Raw genomic sequence first — 22,337 nt, 5'->3', positions numbered from 1 at the left:
TAACATTATGTTATAACCTAAAACTATATTTAACGCACGATTTAGGAAAATTAACACAGCATAACTTTCTAACATAACACATATAATATTATTTTGTATTATTTGCAAAAAGCCAGTCATAAAATACACATTTTTCACAGACACCCAAGGTGACTGATGGCTCTGTGGAGGGGACACCCAAGGTGATGGCCCCGGATCCGTGGCAGCAGCAGCTCCCAGGATCTCTGGAATCCAGGAAACCCCAGCATATCTCTGAGTCCACAGGTCTGGGGGAGCTGCCAGGAGTACCTTCAGCAATAAATGAGCCCCCACACGTATAAATCTGTACATCATATGTGGATTTCTAAATATGTATCTTCAGCATAATCCTATTTGCCTTGAGGAAGTTAGGGTGGTTTAAAACACACCGTGGGACACAAGCAGGAATTTTCTTGCTTGCGAAAAAAAGAGAGAAAAAGCCAATTAACAGCATGTTAATTAGCTGGGGCCTCTATGCTCCAATGCACTTAAAGGTTTAAATAGGTGTGAGGCTGGGTTTGCAGTGGCAAAGCGCTTCCTAAGGCTTAAGGGGGCTCCTAGTGCCGAGAAATTTTACCGCAGAGGTGCAAAAATCAAGTGTCGAAGGAGTTTTGAGGGAGAACGTGCGGAAAAATAGGAAAGGAGAGCGGAGTGTTTCCCGATCTGGCAGGAAAAAAGCGAAGCTTCCCATACCGGGAGTCGAACCCGGGCCGCCTGGGTGAAAACCAGGAATCCTAACCGCTAGACCATATGGGAGGCGCTGAAAAACGCTGCACCCGAGCACGCTAAAGAGCTACTGCCGCCCCGCTCACCACGAGAGCGGTTCCGCCGGACCCTGTTCTGCCGTTCCATGGGAGACACCGGGAGTCACCGGGAATGGCCGGGACTCATCAGAAGCCCCCAATAAACGCCCCCGCCTTGCCAGAGAGACGCTGCCCTCACCCAACATGGCGGCCGGGGCTTCGGTCGCCCCGCGCCCGCGTCACGTGACAACGGGGGCGCGCGCGTGCGCGGGGCGGGAGGGGTGCGCGCTCACGTGACCGGCGGCGGCCGCCGAGCGCTGGGTCCCGTGAGCGGGGGGGGGGGCGGGACGGGGGCGCCGCCACAGCCCCGGGTAACCCCGGGCACCGCACCGGGCACCGCCACAGCACCGGGCTCCGCACCGGGCACCGGGCACCGCCCCGGGCACCGTCTCCGGCCCGCCGAGCACCGCACCGGGCACCGCACCGGGCGCCGCCATCGCCCCGGGCACCGCCTGCGGCCCGCCGGGCACCGCACCGGGCACCGGCCCGAGCCCCGCACCGCCTCCGGCCCGCACCGCCCGACCTGCTGGGGCTCACACCGGCAGCGTCCCCCGAGCCGCCGCAGGTGCCGGGGGTCCCACCGGCATCGTCCCCCAAGCCGGCCCCGAGCCGCCCATCGCCGCCGGAGGTACCGAGGCGCGGCCCGGTACTGCGGGGAATCCCCGGGGAATCGCGGGGATGGGGCTGCGGGGAATCCCGGGGGAACGGAAGGACGTGCCGGGAGAAGGGGCTGCGGGGATCCTGAGAGAAGGAAGGGGCTGCGGGGATCCTGAGGGAAGGAAGGGAGGGGCTGTGGAACGTGCCGGGAAGGGGCTGCGGGGATCCTGAAGGAAGGAAGGGGCTGCGGGCATTCTGAGGGAAGGAAGGGGCTGTGGAACGTGCCGGGAAGGGGCTGCGGGGATCCTGAGGGAAGGAAGGGGCTGCGGGGATCCTGAGGCAAGGAAGGGGCTGCGGGGATCCTGAGGCAAGGAAGGGGCTGCGGAGGCACTGCCGGCCCGGCCGCAGCCACCCCAGCCGGGCCGGGTGGTTTCGGGAGCGCCGGAGGTTTCCCGGCAGCAGCGGGAGTTCCCCATGGGCCGGAGCAGGGGGAGGGGAGCTGGGACTGTGTCAGCGCTTCCCCAGTACCGGGGGTGGGATCGGCCCTGGGATTGGGATTGGCATTGGCATCAGCAATGGGATCGGCATTGGGATTGGCATTGGGATCGGCCCTGGGATTGGCATCAGCATTGGGATCGGCATTTGCTTTGGGATTGGGATTGGTGAGTGGAGCCTGTGCGTGTGGGAAGCAGCGATCCAAAGTGGGCTTCTCTCTGCAGGTGTGTGATGCCAAGCACAGCCATGAAGAAAAAGGTAAGGACGGACAGGGTGTTTCCCTTCCCCATCCCCATCCATGAGCACTGCTTGTTGGATCCATCCCTCGGCTGGGGCTCTGGTGCCTCTCAGTCAGTGCTGCATCTTCTGCTGGAGGTGCCAGGCATTATTAAACCCGGCTTTAATCCTGGCCTGGATGGGCTGGGTTAAACCCGGCTTCAATCCTGGCCTGGATGGGCTGGGTTAAACCCGGTTTTAATCCTGGCCTGGATGGGCTGGGTTCCTGCAGAGCCTTCCCCAGCAATTGCTGTTCCCCGGGGGCTGCTGGGGCTGTTGCAAAACCCTCTGCAAAACCCTGTTCTCAGGGAGGAAGATCTGCTCCTGTCCCTCCCCGGTCCCTGGGCCACCCTCCCGAGGTGTCCCAGGAGCCCCAATGCCCTCAGGGCTCCAGGAGGATGAAATTTAACACGTGGGGAAGGAGCAGCAGCTCTGGGCATGGCAGGGGTGGGTGTATCCCAGCAGGAGCACGTCCAGAGCTCTTAAAGGAATATCTGGCTGCTTCTCCATGGTGAGGTAGGGTTAGGTTCCCTGTCTGGCTCTCCGTGCTGCTGTCTGACCCCTTTGCAAGGCCTCTGCAGCCTAAACTTTGGGAATTGAGGCTGGTTTGGGCCGTGCCTCAGACTGGGATCGAGTTTCTGCCTGGGATTTTGTGCTGGTGCTGTGAAATAAGAGCTTGGCTGTTCTCTGGGATCAGCTCAGGGGACAGGACAGGGCAGCATCCTGGGGGCCCTTCCCAGCCCTCCTGGGTGTGGAAGAGCCAGGAACATTCCTTGTTGCCTACCCCTGGAGCCTGTGGGCAGCGTCCCTGTGGCCAGGGTGCTCCCAGCCCGGAGCTGCTGCAGGGATGAGCTGAGCACACGGCCCTGGGGAATTGTGCCTGCCTTTTGTGCCCAGCTCCTGCCCTGCTGCCCAGGGTGGGGGTGGGAGCTGGGCAGCACTCACTGGGCTGCTCTCCTGAAATCCCTCCTGGATGGCAGACTGGCAGGGCTGCTGCCAGGAGCTGCATTTGGCTTTGTGACTGGAACTTGTTTAACAGCTGGGTTTTGTGAGCAGCGCTGTGTTGGCTGCCACTGATGGGTTTGTTTTGTTTAATTTTTATTTTTAGATCACAATGTAAAGCCTTGCCTGGTGTGACTGTCTCCCCTCATCCCCACCCCCAGCAGCATTCCCTGCTTTTTGGCTGCCTCTCCTTTCCCCTGAGCTCTGCAGGGAAGGGACATCATGGAACCAAGAGTCTCCTCTGGAGGGGCATCACTGGAGCCATAAAGGGTCTCCCCTGCTCTGGGAATGCTGACCTGGGCTGTCTCATCTGCTTTTCCCCTTTTTTTGGTCTTCTGGCACCTGAAACTGGGAATTTCCCTGGTATTTAGGGAAAAGAAAACTAGTCATGTTGTGGGAAGAGCAGTATTAGAAGGTCTTTAAGGTCCCTCCCACCCTCTCTGGTTGGGACAGAGTGTTTGGGGTGGAAAACCAGGAGCTGATTGGTTGTTTTTGGTCTGGAGGGGTCGAGACAAAGCTGTTCCTCATCTTTAAAGTCCTTTGGTGCCCCCAAAGCCTCAGGTGGGAGGGGCTGGGAATGGGGAGGCAGCTCCTGCTTTTCCCAGGTCCTGTCCATGTTTTTGGAGGAAAGTGTTCAATCTGACCATGGCCTGGGAACCAAGGCCAGCAGGGAGGTGGGATGGCCATGGCTCAGTGACACCCAGGACTGCTTGGGTGTCTGTCCTGCTCCCCACGTGCTCCTCTCTGCCTCTGTCCTGGTGCATTCCCAGCTGGACTGTGCCAGTGCTGTGTTCAGTGCCTTTGGCACTGAGATGTCAGCTCGAGGGAGCTGGGGGGGGACTCAGTGCTCTGTGGGAGCTCATTTTTCCTTCTTTCCCTGTATGCAGGTGCTGCTGATGGGTAAAAGTGGGTCTGGCAAGACCAGCATGAGATCCATTATCTTTGCCAACTACATCGCCCGGGACACGCGGCGCCTGGGGGCCACGAGTAAGGACCTGCCCCGTTCCCACAGCCGGGGCTCCAGCCCTCAGCAGAGGGGTGGGGCTGTTCCCTGCAGCCATCCCTGGGTCCCCTGGGTGTGTCCCTGCAGCTGCCACACCCTGCTGGGAGCTTCGGGATCAGCCAGGGACAGCAGGAAGTGGAGGGAAGGGAAAGGCAGCGCTGGGATCGGCTTTGCTGCTCTGTTGTTCAACTTTTATCCTTAACTCCCTTTTTTGGGGGTCACAAAGCAGCCTTTGCTGCTTTATTATTTAACTTTTATCCTTAACTCCCTGTTTTTGGGATCAGGAAGCAGCCTGTGGTGCAGCTACACCTGTCAGAGCCTCCTGTGTGTTGGTGGAATGTTCCTGCTCCTGCAGGGATCTCCAGCACAGGGATCCTGCATTGCCCCCGTGGTTTTGGCAGGATGATGCACTGGGTTTAATGAATGCCTTTCCTTCTTCCCTTTCCAAAGCCTTTGCTGGGAAAGAGCAAGAAGTGATTCCTCTGGGAGAGGTGGATGAGTTGTTGGGATCTGGTGCTTCTCACTGGGAAGGGCCAGTGTGGATTTAAGGTCAGGGATTGGTGTGCATTTCCTCCTTGCCATGGATTTGGCCTCTTCCTGAAGTTTACATTCCCTGTGTTCCTGGTTTATTTTGTCAGGGATGGCTTAGAGCCCTGCAGTCATTCCTACAATATCCCAGGGATCAGGGAATGTGTGAGTGAAGGGGAACACTTACTGCACTTCTCAGGAGAGCAGTGGGCAGGGAGGCCTGAGTTCCTCTGGGAAATGGGGTTTTGGTGGGATTTTACAAACTGGGGCTGCTTTCTGAGGAATGCCCATCCCTGGAAGTGTCCAGAGCCAGGCTGGATGGGGCTTGGAGCAGCCTGGGATAGTGGAAGGTGGCAGGGGCTGGAATGAGGCCTTTAATCCCTTCCAGCCCAAACCATTCCATGATTTGGTGCTGATTTCCATGATTTTTGGCTGCCAAGCTCTGCCCTGGCTGTGGTGCAGTCAGTGAGCTCCTGCTGTCTCTTTGCAGTTGATGTGGAGCATTCCCACGTCAGATTCCTGGGAAACCTGGTGTTGAACCTGTGGGACTGTGGAGGGTAGGTACTGATTATTCCTGCCCAGCCTTTGGGGGAGGCTCTGGGGAATCAGGGATGGAGCAGGGGGGATTTTTCTCTCCCTGGGATGAGGTGGTGCCAAGGGAATGCTCCTTCTGCTGTCCTGAGGTGCTGGAATTGCTCACTCCAGCTCCATCCTGGTGGGATTTGTGCAGAGAGGCCATGCTGGAGGCTGATTCTGTGGCTCCTGGAAGCAGCTTTTTTCAAGGAATGTGTCCCCTCCTCAGTTCCATGGCCTCTGGACCATCTCAGTCATGTTCAGCCAGAGTTAAAGGAGATTTAAATCCTGGGATTTAAGGCTGAACTGATGCTTTGGGTCACGTTTCACCTGTTCCTGCTGCTGTGGGCTTTCACAAACAGCTCCTTAAAGCCAACCTGAGGCCAGAAGCAGCAGCACATGAGGGAAGCTTTGGTTTCCTGTGGGACTGGGGGGGCTGATGCTCTCCAGGAGCATCCAGCTTTCCTTGGGAATGCCCAGGGCACGCAGCCCCAGCCTGGCCTCCCGAGTGGGGGCTGCAGCTCCAAATCCCAGCCCTGCCCTCCTGGCAGGAGGAGCTTCCCACAAACCCAGCGTGCCAGGCAGGAGCTGCCCTAAAGGGAGTGTCCTGCTCTGCCCCTCAGCCAGGACACCTTCATGGAGAACTACTTCACCAGCCAGAGGGACAACATCTTCCGCAACGTGGAGGTGCTGATCTACGTGTTCGACGTGGAGAGCAGGGAGCTGGAGAAGGACATGCACTACTACCAGTCCTGCCTGGAGGCCATCCTGCAGAACTCTCCTGATGCCAAGATCTTCTGCCTGGTGCACAAGATGGACTTGGTGCAGGAGGACCAGCGGGATCTGGTGAGGAGCTGGCATTGCCATGGAAATGCATCCCCTGTGCCCTGTGGGTCACACCTCAAAGGCAGCCCCGAGGGGCTGTTCCTCGAAGGCTTTCTCAGGTGTCCTCAGAGCTTTTCCTGCCTTCTTTTAAAGTGTGTCATGCTAGAATCCAGTGGAGAACAGCAGTGCTGGTTTTTAGGGACAAGAAAAGCCTTTCCTGCCTGGTTCCAGAGCTCCCAGCACACCTTGGCTCCTTCCAACCCAAACGATTTTGGGATTCTGCAGCAAGACATCCCTGGCCCTGCTGCTCCCTGGGAGGGTTCCTGGCCACTCTCCCCTGCAGTGTCCCAGAGATCCATCCCATGAAACTCATCCCATAAATCCATACAGCAGCCACAGCACAGGCAGGAACATTTCACTCAACCCCTCAACTCTCTTTGCTCCCCAGATTTTTAAGGAGCGTGAGGAAGACTTGAAGCGCCTTTCCCGGCCCTTGGAATGTGTTTGTTTCAGAACTTCCATCTGGGATGAGACTCTTTACAAGGTTGGTGCAGCTTCCTCTCCACATCTGCCTTCCCACTGGGAGCAGAGCAGGAGGAGGATCCCTGGAGCTGCTGTTGGTGTGTTCAGCTCTGCAGCTGCTGCTTCTGCGGGGTGGCAGTGAAACCCAAATTAATCCTGGGTTTATTAATTAATTTTAAAAAGTCAGGAGCATGTGGTAAATGTTGGGAACTTGGCAGACAGGGATCCCAGATATCCCCCTGGCTCTGGGAAGGGTGAGTTTGCCACTGCCCCACACCTGGGTCTGCAGATGGGCAGGGAGGGGAGGCTGAGCTTGGAAAATCCGAGTGTGGATGAGCACAGATGTTGATCCCAGCATCCCCCAGCCCCTCCTGGGCTTGTTCCTGGCCTGTTGGGATAAGGTGGAACTTTGGGTCAGGGATGAGCTGCCAAGTGTCCATCTGTGTGCTGACCTTGCTCAGGATTAAAGATCTCTGTGAATTCAAGTGGGACAAGGAGACAGAAGCATTCCCAGCTTAAAGCAGGGATGATTTAAGTCTGTTCAGCAGCACTGTAGTCTCTCTCCCTGCTGGAGAAGAGCTGGAGCCAGGGAAGGGTCTCCTCAGGTCTGGGCTCCCTCTGGGACCTGGGCATGGAGGGTGGAGAAGCTTCTCAGCCTTGCCCAGGCTGTCAGCACCCAGAAGTGCCCAAAATCCCTCTGGGAGCACATTTCTCATGAGAGGCTGAGGAGAGGAGCTGGTGGGACCTTTGTGTGTCTCCCTGTCCAGGCCTGGTCCAGCATTGTCTATCAGCTGATCCCCAACGTGCAGCAGCTGGAGATGAACCTGAGGAACTTTGCTCAGATCATCGAGGCAGACGAGGTGCTGCTGTTTGAGAGAGCCACGTTCCTGGTGAGTTCCTGGCAAGGGTTCCCTGGGTGGAGCCTCCCTTTCCCTCCCTCTGCTCTGGAGCCAGGCTGGGAGAGCTGGGGGTGCTCACCTGGACAGGAGAAGCTCCAGGGAGAGCTCAGAGCCCCTGCCAGGGCCTGAAGGGGCTCCTGAGAGGGACTGGGGACAAGGGATGGAGGGACAGGAGCCAGGGAATGGCTCCCACTGCCAGAGGGCAGGGATGGATGGGATATTGGGAATTGGGAATTGTTCCCTGTGAGGGTGGGCAGGCCCTGGCACAGGGTGCCCAGAGCAGCTGGGGCTGCCCCTGGATCCCTGGCAGTGCCCAAGGCCAGGCTGGACACTGGGGCTGGGAGCTCCTGGGACAGTGGAAGGTGTCAGGTTGGAACTGGGTGAGCTTTGAGGTCCTTCCAAGCCAAGCCATTGTGGGATTCCATGGAAGCTGGGAGGTGCCAGCCCCAGTGCAGAGTGCCCTGATCCAGGCCTTGGCATTCTGACAGCAGCTGCTGGGACCCTGTGGGACCATCCCAGAATTCCCCCCTGCAGCAGCTGAGCTGAGCTTTGGTTGGGGTTTCCTCTTGCAGGCTCTGGGAGTGTTTCATGTCCCCATTGTGGTGGGACTGCTCTGAGAATCCCCCTCTGCACAGGGCAGGAACCTTTTGTAGCTTCACAACCAAACCTTTTCAGTTCCTCCTGCTGGGGCATTTGAGCTGGACCTGATTTCTTTTGGTTTTTGATGTTCTGCAAATCCAGAGCATGGATGGGGGATCAGCCATAGGATTGTGATGCTTTTCTAGGTCTTTGTGCTCCAATCCCTCTGCAAAGCTGCTGGATGAAACCACTCTTGGTGCTTGTCCATATTCTGATTGCTGGGCTGGGCTCTTCACACTTTGCACCAAACTCTTGCTGAGCTGAAGGAAATACTTGAATTATTTGGAGTGTTTTCCTTGCTGGTGATTTGGAAATGATGGAGGGAATTTGGGAAAGGAGCCATGACTTTTTTTTTCCTCCTTAAACTATCAGAAACAAACACTTGCCATGCCTGGCAAGTTCTGCTTTTTGACCTTTTGGAGATAATGAATAGTTCCACCTTGGGGTGTGTGATAGTGTGATTGTTACAAGGACATTTTTAACTGGAAAATTTTTAACTGAAAGAAATTATCTTTGCTTCAAAAATTGTGGGCTTAATTTAAGTGCAATGGTGACTTGTTAAAAAACTCCTTCCTTTTTTTCATAAACGCTCTCAGGACTCTCTTCTCTTGAAGGGAAATCTTCCTGTGAAAATCTCTTTGGGAAATCTTATTCTGAAATTGTGTTTAAATTGTAGTGGAAAAACCTTATCTGGGAAGTTTAGGAAGGAAATTGAACACTGGCAACTGCAAGTCTTGAATGTGGCTAAAACTGTGTTTGTGGGAATAATTGGGCAAGTTTAATTGGGTTTAAGGTGGTTAAGGGAAAAAAAGAGGAAAAAAACCTAAAAAAAACCTGTTAAATGTGACTCCCTGAATAGAGCAGTTCCAGATCCCTGTGCAAGGGCTCCTGACACGTCCAGTGAGAGCTGATTTTGGGATTGTGAAGAGTTCAAAGCAGCTGGCCTAAGGTTTTGAAGAGATTGCTGTCAGGTTTGCTGTGGGGATGGAGCTGTGTGGGCAGGAAATGCAGCTCTCACTCCATGTGGCTGAGGAATAAAGGCCTGGGGCCACCAGCTCGGAGGGAATGTTTATGGAGATGTTTTCAAGGGTTCCTAAAGCCCTTCAGACCCTCTGGGTGTTGGCACCCAGGCACTCAGGGCTGCTCCCTCTGCTCTGACTGGAGTCAGAGAAGGAATGGAGAAGGGATTCCCAAGGAAGCAGCTGCCTTTGAGCTGCTTTTCTTGGGGAGGAGCAGCTTGATTTGGCTTTGGGATCACTGCCTGTGCAGGATGGGAGGGAAAATCCATCACAGCACTCAGCCCATTCCTGAGGGGATGGACACATTTTTTACTCTGTTTCCACCTGTTCTTGGATCAAGATGTAAATTGCTGCTGAGGTGAAGCCCTCAGGGGACAGTGGTGTCACCTGCAGGTCTGTGCCATCCTTTGTGTGCTGATCCTGTCACTGAGTTTTCTCCACAAAAACCCCACAAGAGTTTCTGTAGAACTGCCAGGATCAGTCAGCCAAAGGCAAAGGGGATCCTCCCTGCTCCCCAGGCATTCCCAGAGCTGCTGTGGGAGGGCTGGGCTGGGATCCCTGACTGCCTGTGCCCTCTCCAGGTGATCTCCCACTACCAGTGCAAGGAGCAGCGGGACGTGCACAGGTTTGAGAAGATCAGCAACATCATCAAACAGTTCAAGCTGAGCTGCAGGTGAGCTGCTCCCATCAGCACTGGGCACATCAGGGCTATTCCAGCTCTTTCCAGAGAATCCCAGTTTGACTCCTCAGCAGCTGGAATATTGCTGGGACACAAATCATTTAAATGTTCATTTAACATCCTCCTTGGCTTATGGTGGGAGAGCTTTGGAGCTGTTTTGTTCCAGACCTCCTTCTCCTGGATCAAGGCAGGGGAATTCCAGGGCTGAAGTGATCAGAAGTGTTTCTCTTGGAAACTGGGAATGGAGAGCTCTGCTCCATCCCAGGCCCACAGGCTGCTTGGGGAGGATGGGGCTGCAGGCACTGTTTATCCCTGTTTGCAGTGGAAAAGTGGGAAGCTTGGCTTTGCACAGCCCTCAGGCTCCACTGCCAGGTTAATTCTGAGGGTGTGTGGAGCTGGATAGAATGGAGAAGCTTCTAGGGGGGTTTACAGGTGTTCAGATGTCTCCAGATATTCCCATTTTATGCTTATTTGTGCTGCTCATCCAGAGTGTCCAGCTGGGAATGGCTGAGCCCTGGTATCCATGGGGAACAGGCCTGGTCAGAGGGGTTGTGTCTGGAATTTCCTTCATTCAATGCACAAGCAGCTGATATTGTTCTCATTTGGCCCCAAACTGAGGAATTTGCCTTTAAAACCAAGCCCAGCCAAAGCCCTGCTGTAACCACACCTTGCCAAGTGGGAATTCCAGCTCCTCCTTGTTCCCAACAGCTCAGATCAGGGATTTTGGCCATGTGGGCACAAAAGCTCTTCATTCACTCTTTTTTCCCCTTTATTTCCCTGTTTTTCAGTAAGCTGGCAGCTTCTTTCCAGAGCATGGAGGTCAGGAACTCCAACTTTGCTGCTTTCATTGACATCTTCACATCCAACACCTACGTGATGGTGGTCATGTCAGATCCCTCCATACGTAAGTCAGAGCCAAGAGAAACCTGCTTGGGGCAAAAAAAAACAGAAAAAAACCTAAAAAAAGCTGGAATTAGTCCAATTTAAACTGTGTTTCTCTTGAAAAATGAGTTTTTAATTACAGAACTGATTAAGAGAGAGGGATGAGTGTGAGCAGGACCCTGCAGAGGTGGTGGTGGCACAGCTGAGCTGCTGCTGCTGCTGTCACAGGGAGCCACCAAACCAGACCTGGCTGAGCAGGTCGTGCCTAAAGCCTATTTTGGGCATTGGGAGCTGGCAGCCCTGGTGATTTTTGGGGAGGAAGCAGAGCTGGCTCATGTTTGGGTGTTGCTGGGCTGTCTTGGGTGGACAGGCTCTAATTTTAGCAGCCTCTATTTATCCCAAGGAGGAGCTGCAGCAGTGCCAGCCCACAGCCCCTGGGAGCAGATCCCTGTTTACACAGCTCTTGGAATTCCTGCTGGGAGCTCAGGGGCTCCAGGGACACTGCCCAGCACACCCCAGGCCTGCTGCTGTGCTTTCCCTGCCCTCCTTCCTTGGGGAATTAGGGACACTCTGGGATCCCTGGGCATTGCTGGGCTGGGGAGCAGCTCTGGGATGAGCAGCTCTCCCTGGGAGAGGCTTTTCCTCATGTTCTTCTGGGATCAGCCAACAGCCCTGACCATCCCACATTTAATTTGCCCAGACCATCCCACACTAAACTTTGCCCAGACCTTCCCACATTAAATCTTGCTCAGACCATTCCATGCTGAATTTTGCCCAGACCTTCCCATGCTTACTTTTTACCCATCCCACATGAAATTTTGCCCAGACCTTCCCATATTAAATTTTGCTCAGACCATTCCATGCTGAATTTTGCCCAGACCTTCCCATGCTTGATTTTTACCCATCCCACATGAAATTTTGCCCAGATCTTCCCCTATTAAATTTTGCTCAGACCATTCCATGCTGAATTTTGCCCAGACCTTCCCATGCTTACTTTTTACCCATCCCACACGAAATTTTGCCCAGACCTTCCTACTTTAAATCTTACCCAGGCCATCTCAGATCAAATTTTGCCCAGATGTTCCCCCATTGAATTCTACCCAGACCATCCCACCTTAAACCTTGCCCACACCATCTCACATTAAATTTTTCCCTGCCCAAAATCCCGCTGTGGATTTTGCTTGGCTTGGGAGCAGCAGGATTCACCAGCCCCTGCAGACAGAGCTGTTGGAGCCAGGCAGCCCCGAGGCCGTGGTGACTCTCACCCTTTTTAACTTCTTTTTATCTCCCCTGTCCCTTTTCCGTCGCAGCTTCCGCGGCCACGCTGATCAACATCCGGAACGCCAGGAAACACTTTGAGAAGCTGGAGAGGGTGGATGGACCAAAGCACAGCCTGCTCATGCGCTGATCCCAGGCACCGGGGCTTTGGGGGGAGAAAAAACACACCGGGACTACTTCTTTTTAGGAGAATCTAACACTGTCCATGTCTTTGTTGGGCTTTGAAATGAGTGTGCTGCTTGTTTTTTCTCCTCATCACGTTGGACACTAGAGCTGGAGGCTGCCGGATCCGCCGCGGACCTTCCCGGATTCCCTGGCACGGGAGGGTGGGGAAGGAGGCAGGAGGGTGATGTGCCCGCAGGGGGTGTGGCAGAGCCCTCCTGGAGGCGCTGCTGCCGGCTGATGGGATATTTACTGTTTCCTTGGATGGTTGCTAGAAAAAGTTTATAAATTTCTCCTCATCTTTGGTCATGGAAATAAATTTTTGCTACCAGGGATTTCAGATCTGAGAGTTTTGCAAAGTGGGTTTGCTTTCTCCCGAATCTTGAGGCAGCTTTGGGAAGCAGGAGCTGTAGGGGCTGGGTGGCTCCTTTTGTGGTTTTGGGGGGATTTGGCCGAAAGCCAGTCCAGAGTTTCACTGGGAATCGCTTGGCAGCATCTCCCTCCCTTTATTCTCTCTTGCTGCATCAAATTACTGTGTGAAAAAGGGTGTGGTGCCTTCGTGCCTGGCTCTTCCCTGTATCCCTGCCCACACACCCGCTGGAAGGGGACAAACCCACCGGGGCGAGTCCGGGAGGGGGAACGAGGAGATAAAAGGGCCGGAGACCCCGAGGCCAGGAGGGGGAACGAGGAGATAAAAGGGCCGGAGAACCTGAGTCCAGGAGTGGGAATGAGGAGATAAAAGGGTTGGAGAACCTGAGTCCAGGAGTGGGAATGAGGAGATAAAAGGGCCGGAGAACCTGGGGGCTCCGCACAAGAGCTCCCAGCCCCGCTCCATCCTCCTGGAATTCCACAGCCGCGTCTCGCACCGCCCACCCGGCAGCTGCCGTGCCTCGGGCTGGGGGAGTTCCATGGGAATCGTCCCCGTGGGGAGGAGCTGCTCCAAGGGAGCCCCTGCAGAGCTGGGAATGGCCAGGCAGTGGCTGTGGTTGTGTTTGCCGGGGTGCAGGTGTGGAATACCTGGAGTGGGAATCGTGGAACAGCGCTGACACAGCCGCTGTTCCCCCTTGGAGCTGCCCCGTGCCTGGGATCAGCCCCTGCTGGGAATGTCACAGCTTCCCACACTCCTTACCCTGGCCCGGAGCAAGAGGATGATGCTGGGTTGGACCTCTGGGATATCCCATCCCACTGGGAAGGGCTTCAGGAGCTTTGGGCACCTGCTGGGAGCTCTGGGAATGCTGCTCATTGCCATGGTGACAGGAGCTGCCGCTGGGTTTCCTTAGGGAATAAACCCCAGCAGAACATGGAAGTGGGATGATGCCAAAGGGGATGTGGAGTGGGGGGCAGGTGACACAGGGACAAATGGCCAGAGCTGTCAGGAATCAAATCCTGGCCGGGCTGGAGCTCCTGGGACAGTGCCCCAGTGGGGTTGGAGTGAAGTTCTGCTGTTCTCCCATTCCAAATCCCTTTTCCTGAAGTGCACAGATATGGGGGCTCTGTTGGAATCAGCGTGGTCCTTTTGCTGTGGCCAAGGTGCCACTGTGCTCATCGAGTGACAGCCTGTGACAAACACAGGTGGCTCTGTCACAGCACCTGCCCTGCCTGCTCCCATGGCACCGAGGTGTGTCCTTTGTCCCTTCCCAAAGCAGATCCCAGGCCTTTTTGGGAGCCTGGGGTTGGTTGCTGCTCTGGCCCCTTCCATTCTGAGCAGGGAGATTTGGGAGATCAGGCTCGTCACCCTCGTCCCACTTTCTCTGGCAGCTCCTGCCCTCTGAAAAAAATATTGATGCCTGCTCCAGATGTTTCTCACACAAACATCCCAAACCTGGATGAGGTGGCTGTGATCCAGCCTTTTCCTTCAGCACTTGACCTTGTAATGAGGAGAAACTTGATGCCAATGTCACTGAGATCCTGAATAAATCCCCCCTTGGCCCAGTTCCTTTCCCTGGGAGCTGCTGTGGGGCCCGGGGTGAGTTCCCTGGGACAGGTTCTGCTCCCTGGGGCTGCCTTGGAGCTACTTCCAGATTTTTTGACCATTTATTTCTTGCCTTGGAGCATGGATGGCTCCAGTGGGGTCTGCCCAGGCTGTTTCCCCCAGGATGAGCTGTGTAGGGTCAACAATTCCTGAGGCTCTCCCTGGGGATGCTTCCACTTGTTTTTCCTCCTTAGTGGCACAGAATTGTCCCCAGGAAGTGCTGGGGGGGAGGACATGGGGCTGTGGTGGCCACACGCTGCTCTCCAGCTGGAACCAGCTCCTCCAACCCATCCAGGGGGTCACAGAGTCTCCAAAGTCACCCTGGACTGTCACTGCTGAGCTGGGCCTTGTGGGCACCTCGTGAGGAGCCTCTGCACCATTCCCTGCCCCTCCTGCCCAAATGCATCCCTGGGCAGCAGGAGAGGGGGCCTTGGGTGGAACCCCTGCACTGCTCCCCCCTTTCTTCTGTGTTTTTTGGGAGGTCACCTCTGCCTGCTGCTGGTCCTTCAGCTCAGTGACATTGGGGTGGGGGTGCTTTGGGTGCAGGGTCCCCAAAAGCTCCCCAGGGGAGGTTGGCTGAGGGAGGGTCCCTGCCTGAGCCTGTCCTGGGGCCTCCCTGGTGTTTCCTGAGGAGGGAGAGGGGTTTTTGCCAAAACAAAGTCGGTTTGGTGCTGTTTGTGTATGGTGTGGTGGCTTGGCAGAAGTGGGGGTCACGGGGGTCCCTCCACACCCCTGGATGAGCTCTGTGTGCCACCGCCTTGGTGGCCATGACCTGCTGCTGGAGTCACCCCTGGCAGGGACATGGTGAGCAGGGGACACCTGGCTGAGTCCCCATCTGCAGGATTTCCCATCCCTGGGGATGATCTGGGTCAGGGCTGGGGGTGGGGGTCCTGCATTTGGGGGGACATGGGGTGATTAACCCAGCCTGGCAAATGCAGAGCAGGCTGGGGACACCCCGAGGCTGGGGACACCCTGTGGTTGGGGACACAGTGCTGAGAGCAGCCAGGTCCCTTGGGATGAGGGCTGGAAAACCAGTGGGGTTCAGGGAGCATGGGGGTGGATTCCCACTGGCACTTCCACCCCAGGGCCCCCAGGAAGGGGCCAGGGGACCCCCAGACCCCTCCGCGGCTGCAGCCCCGGGAGGGGCTCCCCCAGCTCTGGCAGGACCCTGCCACCCTGGGAGACCCCCCCGGGGTGCTGAGGGGGTGCCCCACATACCTGGGGGTTCACCTGGGTGGGACAGGGGCAGTGCAGACAGCGCCCCCAGGGCACCCCTGGGTGTTCGGGTTTGGGGGTGCTCCAGCGCCTGTGGGTGGAGGTGCAGGAGAACCCCAAACCCCCAATGGGGGGGGGTCCCTGCTCCCCCTCATCAGTGCCACGAGCTCCCCCGGGCTGAGCCCTCCAGCACCGCCCCCCCCCGGGTTTTGGGGTGCACTCCGTGTGGGGGGGTGGGAACAAGTTGGGGTCCACCCCCCCTCCCCCAAATCCTGCGCGTTCCCATGGCAACGCCGGATGCGAGGGGAGCCGCCCATTGGCTGCCGATGATGTAATCTCAAGGGCGGGGCACCCCCACCCCAAAAAAAAGAGGGTGGGGGAGGGGAGCTCCGCCCCACGCGGCCCCTCCCCGCCCGTGGGGGCCCCACCCCGCCCCACCCGGCACCGCCCCGGGGGCAGCGGCGGCGGCGGCGGCCGGGGATGCGCTCGGAGGAGGCGCGGGGGACGGTGCGTGGGGCCGGGGGCGCGGGGGGCGCGCGTGGGGCCTGAGGGGGCCGGGGGGGGGGGAATGGGAGCGCGGGGTCGAGCGGGGGGAGCGGGGAGGGAGGGGACGGGAGGGAGGGAGGGAGGGATGGAGGGGGAGGGCCCCGCCCCCCGCGCCCCCTCAGGCCTCCCCTCCCCCCTCGCCCCTCACGAGGGGGTCGCGCGTGGGGTGTCCCTCCCCCCCCCCCGTGCGCCGCGCGCGCTTCCGGGCAGGGCGCCCCCCCGCGGCCGGGAGGTCACAGCGGCCCCGCCCTGCCCTCCCCTCCCACGCCCTTTGCTCTTAAAGGGACAGGCCCCGCTTGGGCTCCAGCCCCCCGTGCCCCTCGCCCTCCCCCCCCCACACGGGGGTCCCCGCTCTGTGTTCCCTCCGTGCCCCCCCCGCCCCCGCCGTGTCCCCAGCGGCCGCCGGCGGAGGGTGGAGCGCGGAGGAAATTCCACGGGGGGGTGTGGCGGCGGCGGCGGGGTGTGACCCCCCCACGCCCACGGGTGGGGGACACGCAGCGGGGGGAGGGGGTGGGGACACGGAGGGGACAAAGCGGTGGGGGGGGGCCCCGTGGAAGGCGTTTTCCCACGCTCACCCCCCCGCCCAAGGTCACCCGAAATGCCTCCTTAAGCTGTTTAGGGATAAAAACGGGGGGCACTAATTATTGCCGGGGTGTGAGGGACATAAAGCGTTGGGAGGGGTGCACAGCGCCCCCCGATATGTGGGTTTGAGGGGGGGGGCCCGAGCCCCCACCCCGCACCCCTGGCTGGCTTTGGGGTACACCGGGCTGAGGACGGAGGAATTCAGTTCACCCATAAAGGGGGGGAGGGTCAGCAGTGCAGGAATTTGGGGTGCAATGAGCCTCCCCTTGCCCACTCAGCTGCCCCATCCCGCACCCTTCTACACCCGCGGGGCTTTGGGGTACAAGGGACTCCCAAATTTGGGTAAGGGAGGGTCCCCCAGGGCAGGACAGGGTCCCTTTTGCAGTCCCCCTCAATGAACCTGTTTGTGGGGACCCTCCTGGTGTGAGGGGCTGGTCCTGGGGGGCTCTGGGGGGACACTGAGGTCCCCAGGTGCGGGGGGCAGTTGTGTGTTTGTCTGGGGGTGTCCCCTGGTGTGTTTTTGGGGGGGTCTGGCTGGAGAGGGTGCTTTGGGGACCTGGGGATTTGGAGGGGGTCCCTGACTGAGCATGGGGCGTTTGACGGGTGTCTCTCCTGGTTGGGGGGTGTTTTGGGGGTCCCTGGCTTTGAGGGGGGGTCTATGGGGGTCCCTACCTGAGAGTGGAGGTTTTTGGGGGCGCTGGTAGTTTGTGAGCGTGTGAGGAGGATGCTTTGGGGGTCCTTGGCTGCTTATGGGGGTGTTTGGTGGGGGTCCCTGGCTGAGTGTTTGTGTTGGGGGGTCCCGCCAATATGTGGGTACTGGGGGGGGTCTGTGTCTCTGTTTGGGGTTGTTTGGGGCTGTTTGGGGGGGGGGGCTCTGTGTGTTGGGGGTCCCCAGGTGACGAGGCGGGTTCTGGGGACGGGGGGGGTCTCTCTGGCTCTTTTTGGGGTGTGTTTGGGGGCTCCCGGTTGTACCTGGGGGTGATTCGTGGGGGGCTCTGTTCGGGGGTTCCGTGCCTCTGTGCGTCTGTTGGGGGGGTCCCTGGCTGGGTGCGGGGGTTCGCGGGGGATCCCTGCCCTGAGCGTGGAGGCGCTTTGGGGGAACCCGGTTCTATGGGCACGGTGAATTCGGGGTTCCGTGTGTGAGCGGGGGCTCCGTGCCCGTGCCTTGGACTCGGTGCCGGCGCTGAGGACCCTGTAGCGGTGCCGGTGGGGTTCGGCGCCGGTGCTCGGGCTCGGTGCCGGTATCGAGAGTGTTCGGTGCTCGGGCTCGGTGCCGGTATCGGGAGTGTTCGGTGCCGGTGCTCGGGCTCCGTGCCGGTATCGGGAGTGTTCGGTGCTCGGGCTCGGTGCCGGTGCTCGGTGCCGGTATCGGGAGTGTTCGGTGCTCGGGCTCGGTGCCGGTATCGGGAGTGTTCGGTGCCGGTGCTCGGTGCCGGTATCGGGAGTGTTCGGTGCTCGGGCTCGGTGCCGGTATCGGGAGTGTTCGGTGCCGGTGCTCGGGCTCGGTGCCGGTGCCGGGGGTGCGCTGTAGCCGCCGCCCCCCCCGGGCGGGGCCGGGCCGTGTGCGCGGGGCGCGGCGCTGGGTGTGGCGGGGCGGGGCCGCCGCGCGAGGCCGGTGCGTGGGGGCTCCGCGGGCGGGGACGGTCCCTGCGTGGGCAGGTACGTGCGGGGGGCCCGGGGCAGCGCCGGGGGGTGCCGGGGCAGCGCGGGGGGTGCCGAGGAGCTCTTTCGGCCGGGGGTTCCCCCGTACCGCTTGTCCCCACGCGTGCCCCGGGACCCAGCGCGGGGTGCGGTGGGGCCGGGGGTCCCGCTCGTTCCTCGGTCGTGTCGCGGTCCCGCGGGGGCGCAGCGCCGGCCGTGCCGCGGGTGGGGCCGTGCCCGGTGCCTCCCGCGGGGGCCGGGCCGGGCCCTTTAAGAAGCTCCACCCGCGGCGGAGCCCAGGTGGAGCCGCGGGGCCGTTCGCACCTCGGCCGGCGCGGCCCGGGAGATGGTGCTGCGGGCGGCGGGGGGGAGCTGCGGGCGCGGCGGACACGCGTGGGAGCCCCGCGGGTCAGTGCGTGAGTGACCCCGGGCGGGGGCGCGCGGGCCGGGGGGGCGCGGTCCCTTTAAGGCGCGGGGGGAAGGAGCGGGGCGGGGCCGCCACCGCCCCGCGCGCGGGCCACGCCCCCGCCACGCCCCGCCCGCGGGGGGCGGGGCCGGCCCGGCACAAAGGCGCGGGCGGAGGGGCGGGGCCTGCGGTTCCCGCCCTCGGCGCGCGCGGCCGCCGCCGTGAGGGGCCGGGCGGGTCCGTGAGGGACGGGCGGGCCCGGCCCCGCCATGCCCGGCGACCCCCGGGTGGCCCCACGCCCCGCCGGAGCCGCCCCGAGGCGCCGCCCCGGTCGGTTGGTTGGTGAGAGCCCGTTAAAAAAAACCCTTCGCCCCCGCCCCGTGCCTCAGTTTCCCCGGCTCCTCACGGGCTGCGGGTCTCTTGCAGGGCCAGGGGAAGGCGACGCCCGCCATGAGCTCGTCGGCGCTGCTGGCTGAGGGCCCCCTCGACCCCCCGGTGCTGCTGGCCGACATCAAGACGGAGCCCCCCGAGGAGCTGCTGGCCAGCGACTGCAGCCAGCCCCAGGCCGAGCCCGTCGATCTCTCCCTCAATAAATCCAAGGTGGCTCCGGCCTCGGCCCCGCCGCCACCGCCCTCCACCTCGGTCCAGTCTTCCCCCATGCTGGTGGCTCCCCCGCTTCCCGCTCCCAGCACCGTGTCCATCCCGCCCTCCGGTCTCAGCTCCACCTCGGCCATCCCGGCTGTCCTCTCACCCGGCTCCATCCTGGCCTCCACGCAGGGCAGCGGCGGGCAGCAGATCCTCCACGTCATCCACACCATCCCCTCTGTCAACCTGCCCAGCAAGATGGGAAACCTGCAGACCATCCCCGTGGTGGTGCAGTCCCTCCCCGTCGTCTACACCACCGTGCCCACGGACGGCGTCACCGCCATTACCGTGCCCCTCATCGGGGGGGACGGCAAGAACGCTGGGTCTGGTAAGGGCACCTGGGGAGAATGCTGGAATCTGGGGGGTGGAGGGTGTCTGTCCTGCCTCGTGGAGGGGCAGCCTCGAGGGGAATCTCATTTTTCACTGTGGAGTGTCCCTGCCACTGCCGTGTGCCACTCTCATACAAAGCCTCTCAGCCCCCAGCCTGTGCCCCCCAGGGGACATGGGGAGGGCAGGGACACACAGGGCATGGCACTGCCTGTTCTCCACCCATCCTGCCGCTGGCAGCCTGCCCTGCCCTTCCCACTGGCTGCCTGCTGCCAGCAGCTCTGGTTTCAGCTCAGCTGCTCTCTGTGCCCCCCACAATCCCCTTTCCCAGGACATTCCCAGCTTCCCACCTTAACCAGGGTGGGGGACCTGGATCTGCCCTGCTCTGGGCAGGAGCAGGCAGCGAAAAGTGGTGCCCCAAGTTGTTTCCTCCCTTTGGCGGTTCTCCATCTACCCAGTTGGATTTGATTCTCTGTAGGGACAGGCTGTGCCAGGAGCACTGCAGGAGCAGGGGGAAGGCTGCACCCTGATGTGGGCTGGGTGCTTTGGGGACGTCTCTGTTCTGTCCTCACCCCTTGCCTCTTTGTGCCCTAAAGCTTTTCTTTCCCGGACCCCTCCAGTGAAAATGGACCCTGGCTCCGTGTACCCCATGGACATGAACAGCGACAGCGAGGACAGCGCCTCCGAGAGCGGCCCAGCGCCTTTCCAGGACCTGCCGAGAGAGTGAGTGTCCTCCTGCCTGTGCCTCCCCACCCTTGATGGCCCTGAGCCCCCCCTGAGCCCCCCGTGGGCCGTGGGGCCATGGCTCCAGCTCTCCCTGCTCCCGGCAGGCCGGCGGCGCGGGGGCCCAGGGCCGATTCCCCGGACCTGAAGAAGCGGCGCATCCACCAGTGCGACTTCGAGGGCTGCAATAAGGTCTACACCAAAAGCTCCCACCTCAAAGCCCACCGGAGGATACACACAGGTAGAGAGAGCTGGGATTGGTGTCCCTGGATTCCCCATGGGATGGTGCTGTGGCCCTTTGGGAGTGCTGGGTGGGGGTGCTGAGGGCTTCCCCGTTGGGAATTTCTGTGAGGGCTCTGGGGGCCCGTTGTTGTGGCAGCGCTGACCCCTCGGTGCTCCCCCGTGCAGGCGAGAAGCCCTACAAATGCACGTGGGAAGGCTGCACCTGGAAATTCGCCCGCTCGGACGAGCTCACCCGGCACTTCCGCAAGCACACGGGCATCAAACCCTTCCGCTGCTCGGACTGCGACCGCAGCTTCTCCCGCTCCGACCACCTGGCCCTGCACCGCCGGCGGCACGTCATGATGTGAGCGGTGCCCGCCGCGCTGGGAGCCGGCAGCGCCTCCCTCCCTCCATCCATCCACACCCCGCGGCTCCTGCGGGGCGGGGCGGGGACTGCGGAGCGCCGGGGCCGAGCCGTGCCCGCTGCAGGAGCCCCGCCGGCACGGCATGGGACGGCAAACAATGGATTCTGGACTGCTGCCCCTTCTCTCTTGTCCCCAGCTGTTTTTATTCCTGCGTTTGTCCTCGCCTGGAGGCTCCTTGACTCTTCACCTGGAATTCACCCAGCAGCTGCCTCTGGCTCTTCAGCCTCCTGCCCGTTGTTGTCCCCCGTGTGCTCCCTGCCCCTCCCAGCGCCTGGGAGCCGTGGCAAGGACAGGGGCAAGGGGTGATGGGCCCCGTGGAGGAGCTGATGGCCATTCCTGCTCCATCCCCAGACTGTCCCAGCAGGAGAAGGGACATCACCTCACTGTGTGTCCCTCAGCACGTGCTGGGCTTCATGGGAAGTGCTGGGTGTGCAGAGAGCCAGGAGGAAAAGAGGAATCAAGAAAGGGGGAAACAACCCAACAGTGACCCACAAACAAGACTATCACCACCACACAAAGGGAAACTTTGTGGAACATGGAACTTTTCTTTTATGGAATTCTACGAGGGGGTGGGAGAGGGTGGGGGGGATGAGGGCCAGCAGCTCTCGGGTTTTTTGGAAGACTCTGGGCCACTTGAAGTGTTTCTAAGTTAAACCAGCGGCTGTGGCCACACGCTTTGCTTTTTAATAATGGTTTTTGAGGAGTGTTTCTTCATCCCCCCCCTCCAGCCAACCCCCCTGGTTGCTGGGAGGGTGTCAGGATTTGGGGTTGGATGCTGAGAGCTGTTGGGTGGTGGGAAGGGTGATGGGGACCATGACACCTCCCATGCTCAGGGCAGTCCCTGTGGGGAGTTCCCAGACTCCCTCTGAGCTGGTGCTTTTGCTCTGGCTGTGTGGGGATGGGGGAACTGGTGTGAGGAGAGGCTGGGGAGGCACTTCAGGGACCTGTGGCCCCTGAAAACAACTCACAGCTGCTTGGGAAAGTGCATTTCCTCAGCTTCCCACCCACCAGCCAGGGTGTGCCATGGGCAGAGCTTGTTCCTGCCCTGAGGTGGTCCCTGACCCCACAGCCTGAGGGGAGAGTCTGGCTGGGCACTGGGCAAGTGCTGGGGCTGCCCCTGGCACAGCCACCCCACCCTGCAGGCCTGGGCAGGAAAGCTGCCAGGTGGGGAATGCCTGTTCAAACCTATTAATGGCAAGAGGCACTGTAGGAATAGCATGGATTGGCCTGGTCGGGGTGAGGATGTCACCTCCCACAGGGGACAGGGACAAGGCAGAGCTGTTCAAGGCATTCTGTGTCCAGAGGATGGACCAAGGGAGTCCCAGTGCCCTGAACTGGATGAGCAGGACTGCAGGAATGATCTTGAATGAACTTGTGCAGCATCTCCTGCTCCAGCTGGATCCCTCCAAATCCCTTTGGGACCTGGTGGGATT

General features: G+C 59.9%; 2 protein-coding genes, 1 long non-coding RNA gene and 1 other non-coding gene across 9 annotated transcripts; 2 read left to right on the top strand and 2 right to left on the bottom strand.

The window, feature by feature from the left end:
- Nucleotides 1-74: 74 nt before the first annotated feature.
- On the bottom strand, nt 75-979 carry LOC129125799 (uncharacterized). Its single transcript, XR_008535001.2, has 2 exons — nt 712-979; nt 75-434 (listed from the first exon to the last, which is right to left on the bottom strand). It is a non-coding gene; the product is annotated as an uncharacterized LOC129125799 (long non-coding RNA).
- On the bottom strand, nt 703-774 carry TRNAE-UUC (transfer RNA glutamic acid (anticodon UUC)). The gene has a single exon. It is a non-coding gene; the product is annotated as a tRNA-Glu (tRNA).
- Nucleotides 980-1,068: 89 nt separating the features above from the next.
- Nucleotides 1,069-12,535, top strand: LOC129125730 (ras-related GTP-binding protein A). Of its 2 annotated transcripts, none has more exons than XM_054641322.2 (10): nt 1,069-1,467; nt 2,138-2,171; nt 4,079-4,178; nt 5,213-5,279; nt 5,919-6,141; nt 6,569-6,664; nt 7,410-7,532; nt 9,781-9,872; nt 10,667-10,782; nt 12,071-12,535. In XM_054641322.2, the coding sequence occupies exons 2-10, from the start codon at nt 2,145-2,147 to the stop codon at nt 12,166-12,168; spliced, it is 942 nt and encodes a 313-aa protein (XP_054497297.1). In that variant the 5' UTR covers nt 1,069-1,467; nt 2,138-2,144; the 3' UTR covers nt 12,169-12,535. The 2 variants fall into 2 exon arrangements, with proteins under 2 accessions (XP_054497297.1, XP_054497296.1); XM_054641321.2 differs by having other exon boundaries at nt 1,070-1,449.
- A 3,209-nt stretch (nt 12,536-15,744) lies between these two features.
- On the top strand, nt 15,745-21,599 carry KLF8 (KLF transcription factor 8). Of its 5 annotated transcripts, none has more exons than XM_077185989.1 (5): nt 15,745-15,894; nt 18,989-19,535; nt 20,155-20,257; nt 20,365-20,498; nt 20,666-21,599. In XM_077185989.1, exons 1-5 carry the CDS (start codon nt 15,868-15,870, stop codon nt 20,845-20,847), a joined length of 993 nt encoding a protein of 330 aa, XP_077042104.1. In that variant the 5' UTR covers nt 15,745-15,867; the 3' UTR covers nt 20,848-21,599. The 5 variants fall into 5 exon arrangements, with proteins under 5 accessions (XP_077042104.1, XP_077042102.1, XP_054497201.1 ...); XM_077185987.1 differs by having other exon boundaries at nt 20,131-20,257; XM_054641226.2 differs by lacking the exon at nt 15,745-15,894 and adding an exon at nt 18,096-18,174 and having other exon boundaries at nt 20,131-20,257.
- Nucleotides 21,600-22,337: the final 738 nt, after the last annotated feature.

The sequence above is a fragment of the Agelaius phoeniceus genome, chromosome 14 (genome assembly GCF_051311805.1).
Source record: "Agelaius phoeniceus isolate bAgePho1 chromosome 14, bAgePho1.hap1, whole genome shotgun sequence".
In the NCBI taxonomy this organism is placed as follows: domain Eukaryota; kingdom Metazoa; phylum Chordata; class Aves; order Passeriformes; family Icteridae; genus Agelaius; species Agelaius phoeniceus.
The sequence above is the reverse complement of the archived record's forward strand: the minus strand, read 5'-3'. Positions and strand labels throughout refer to the sequence as shown.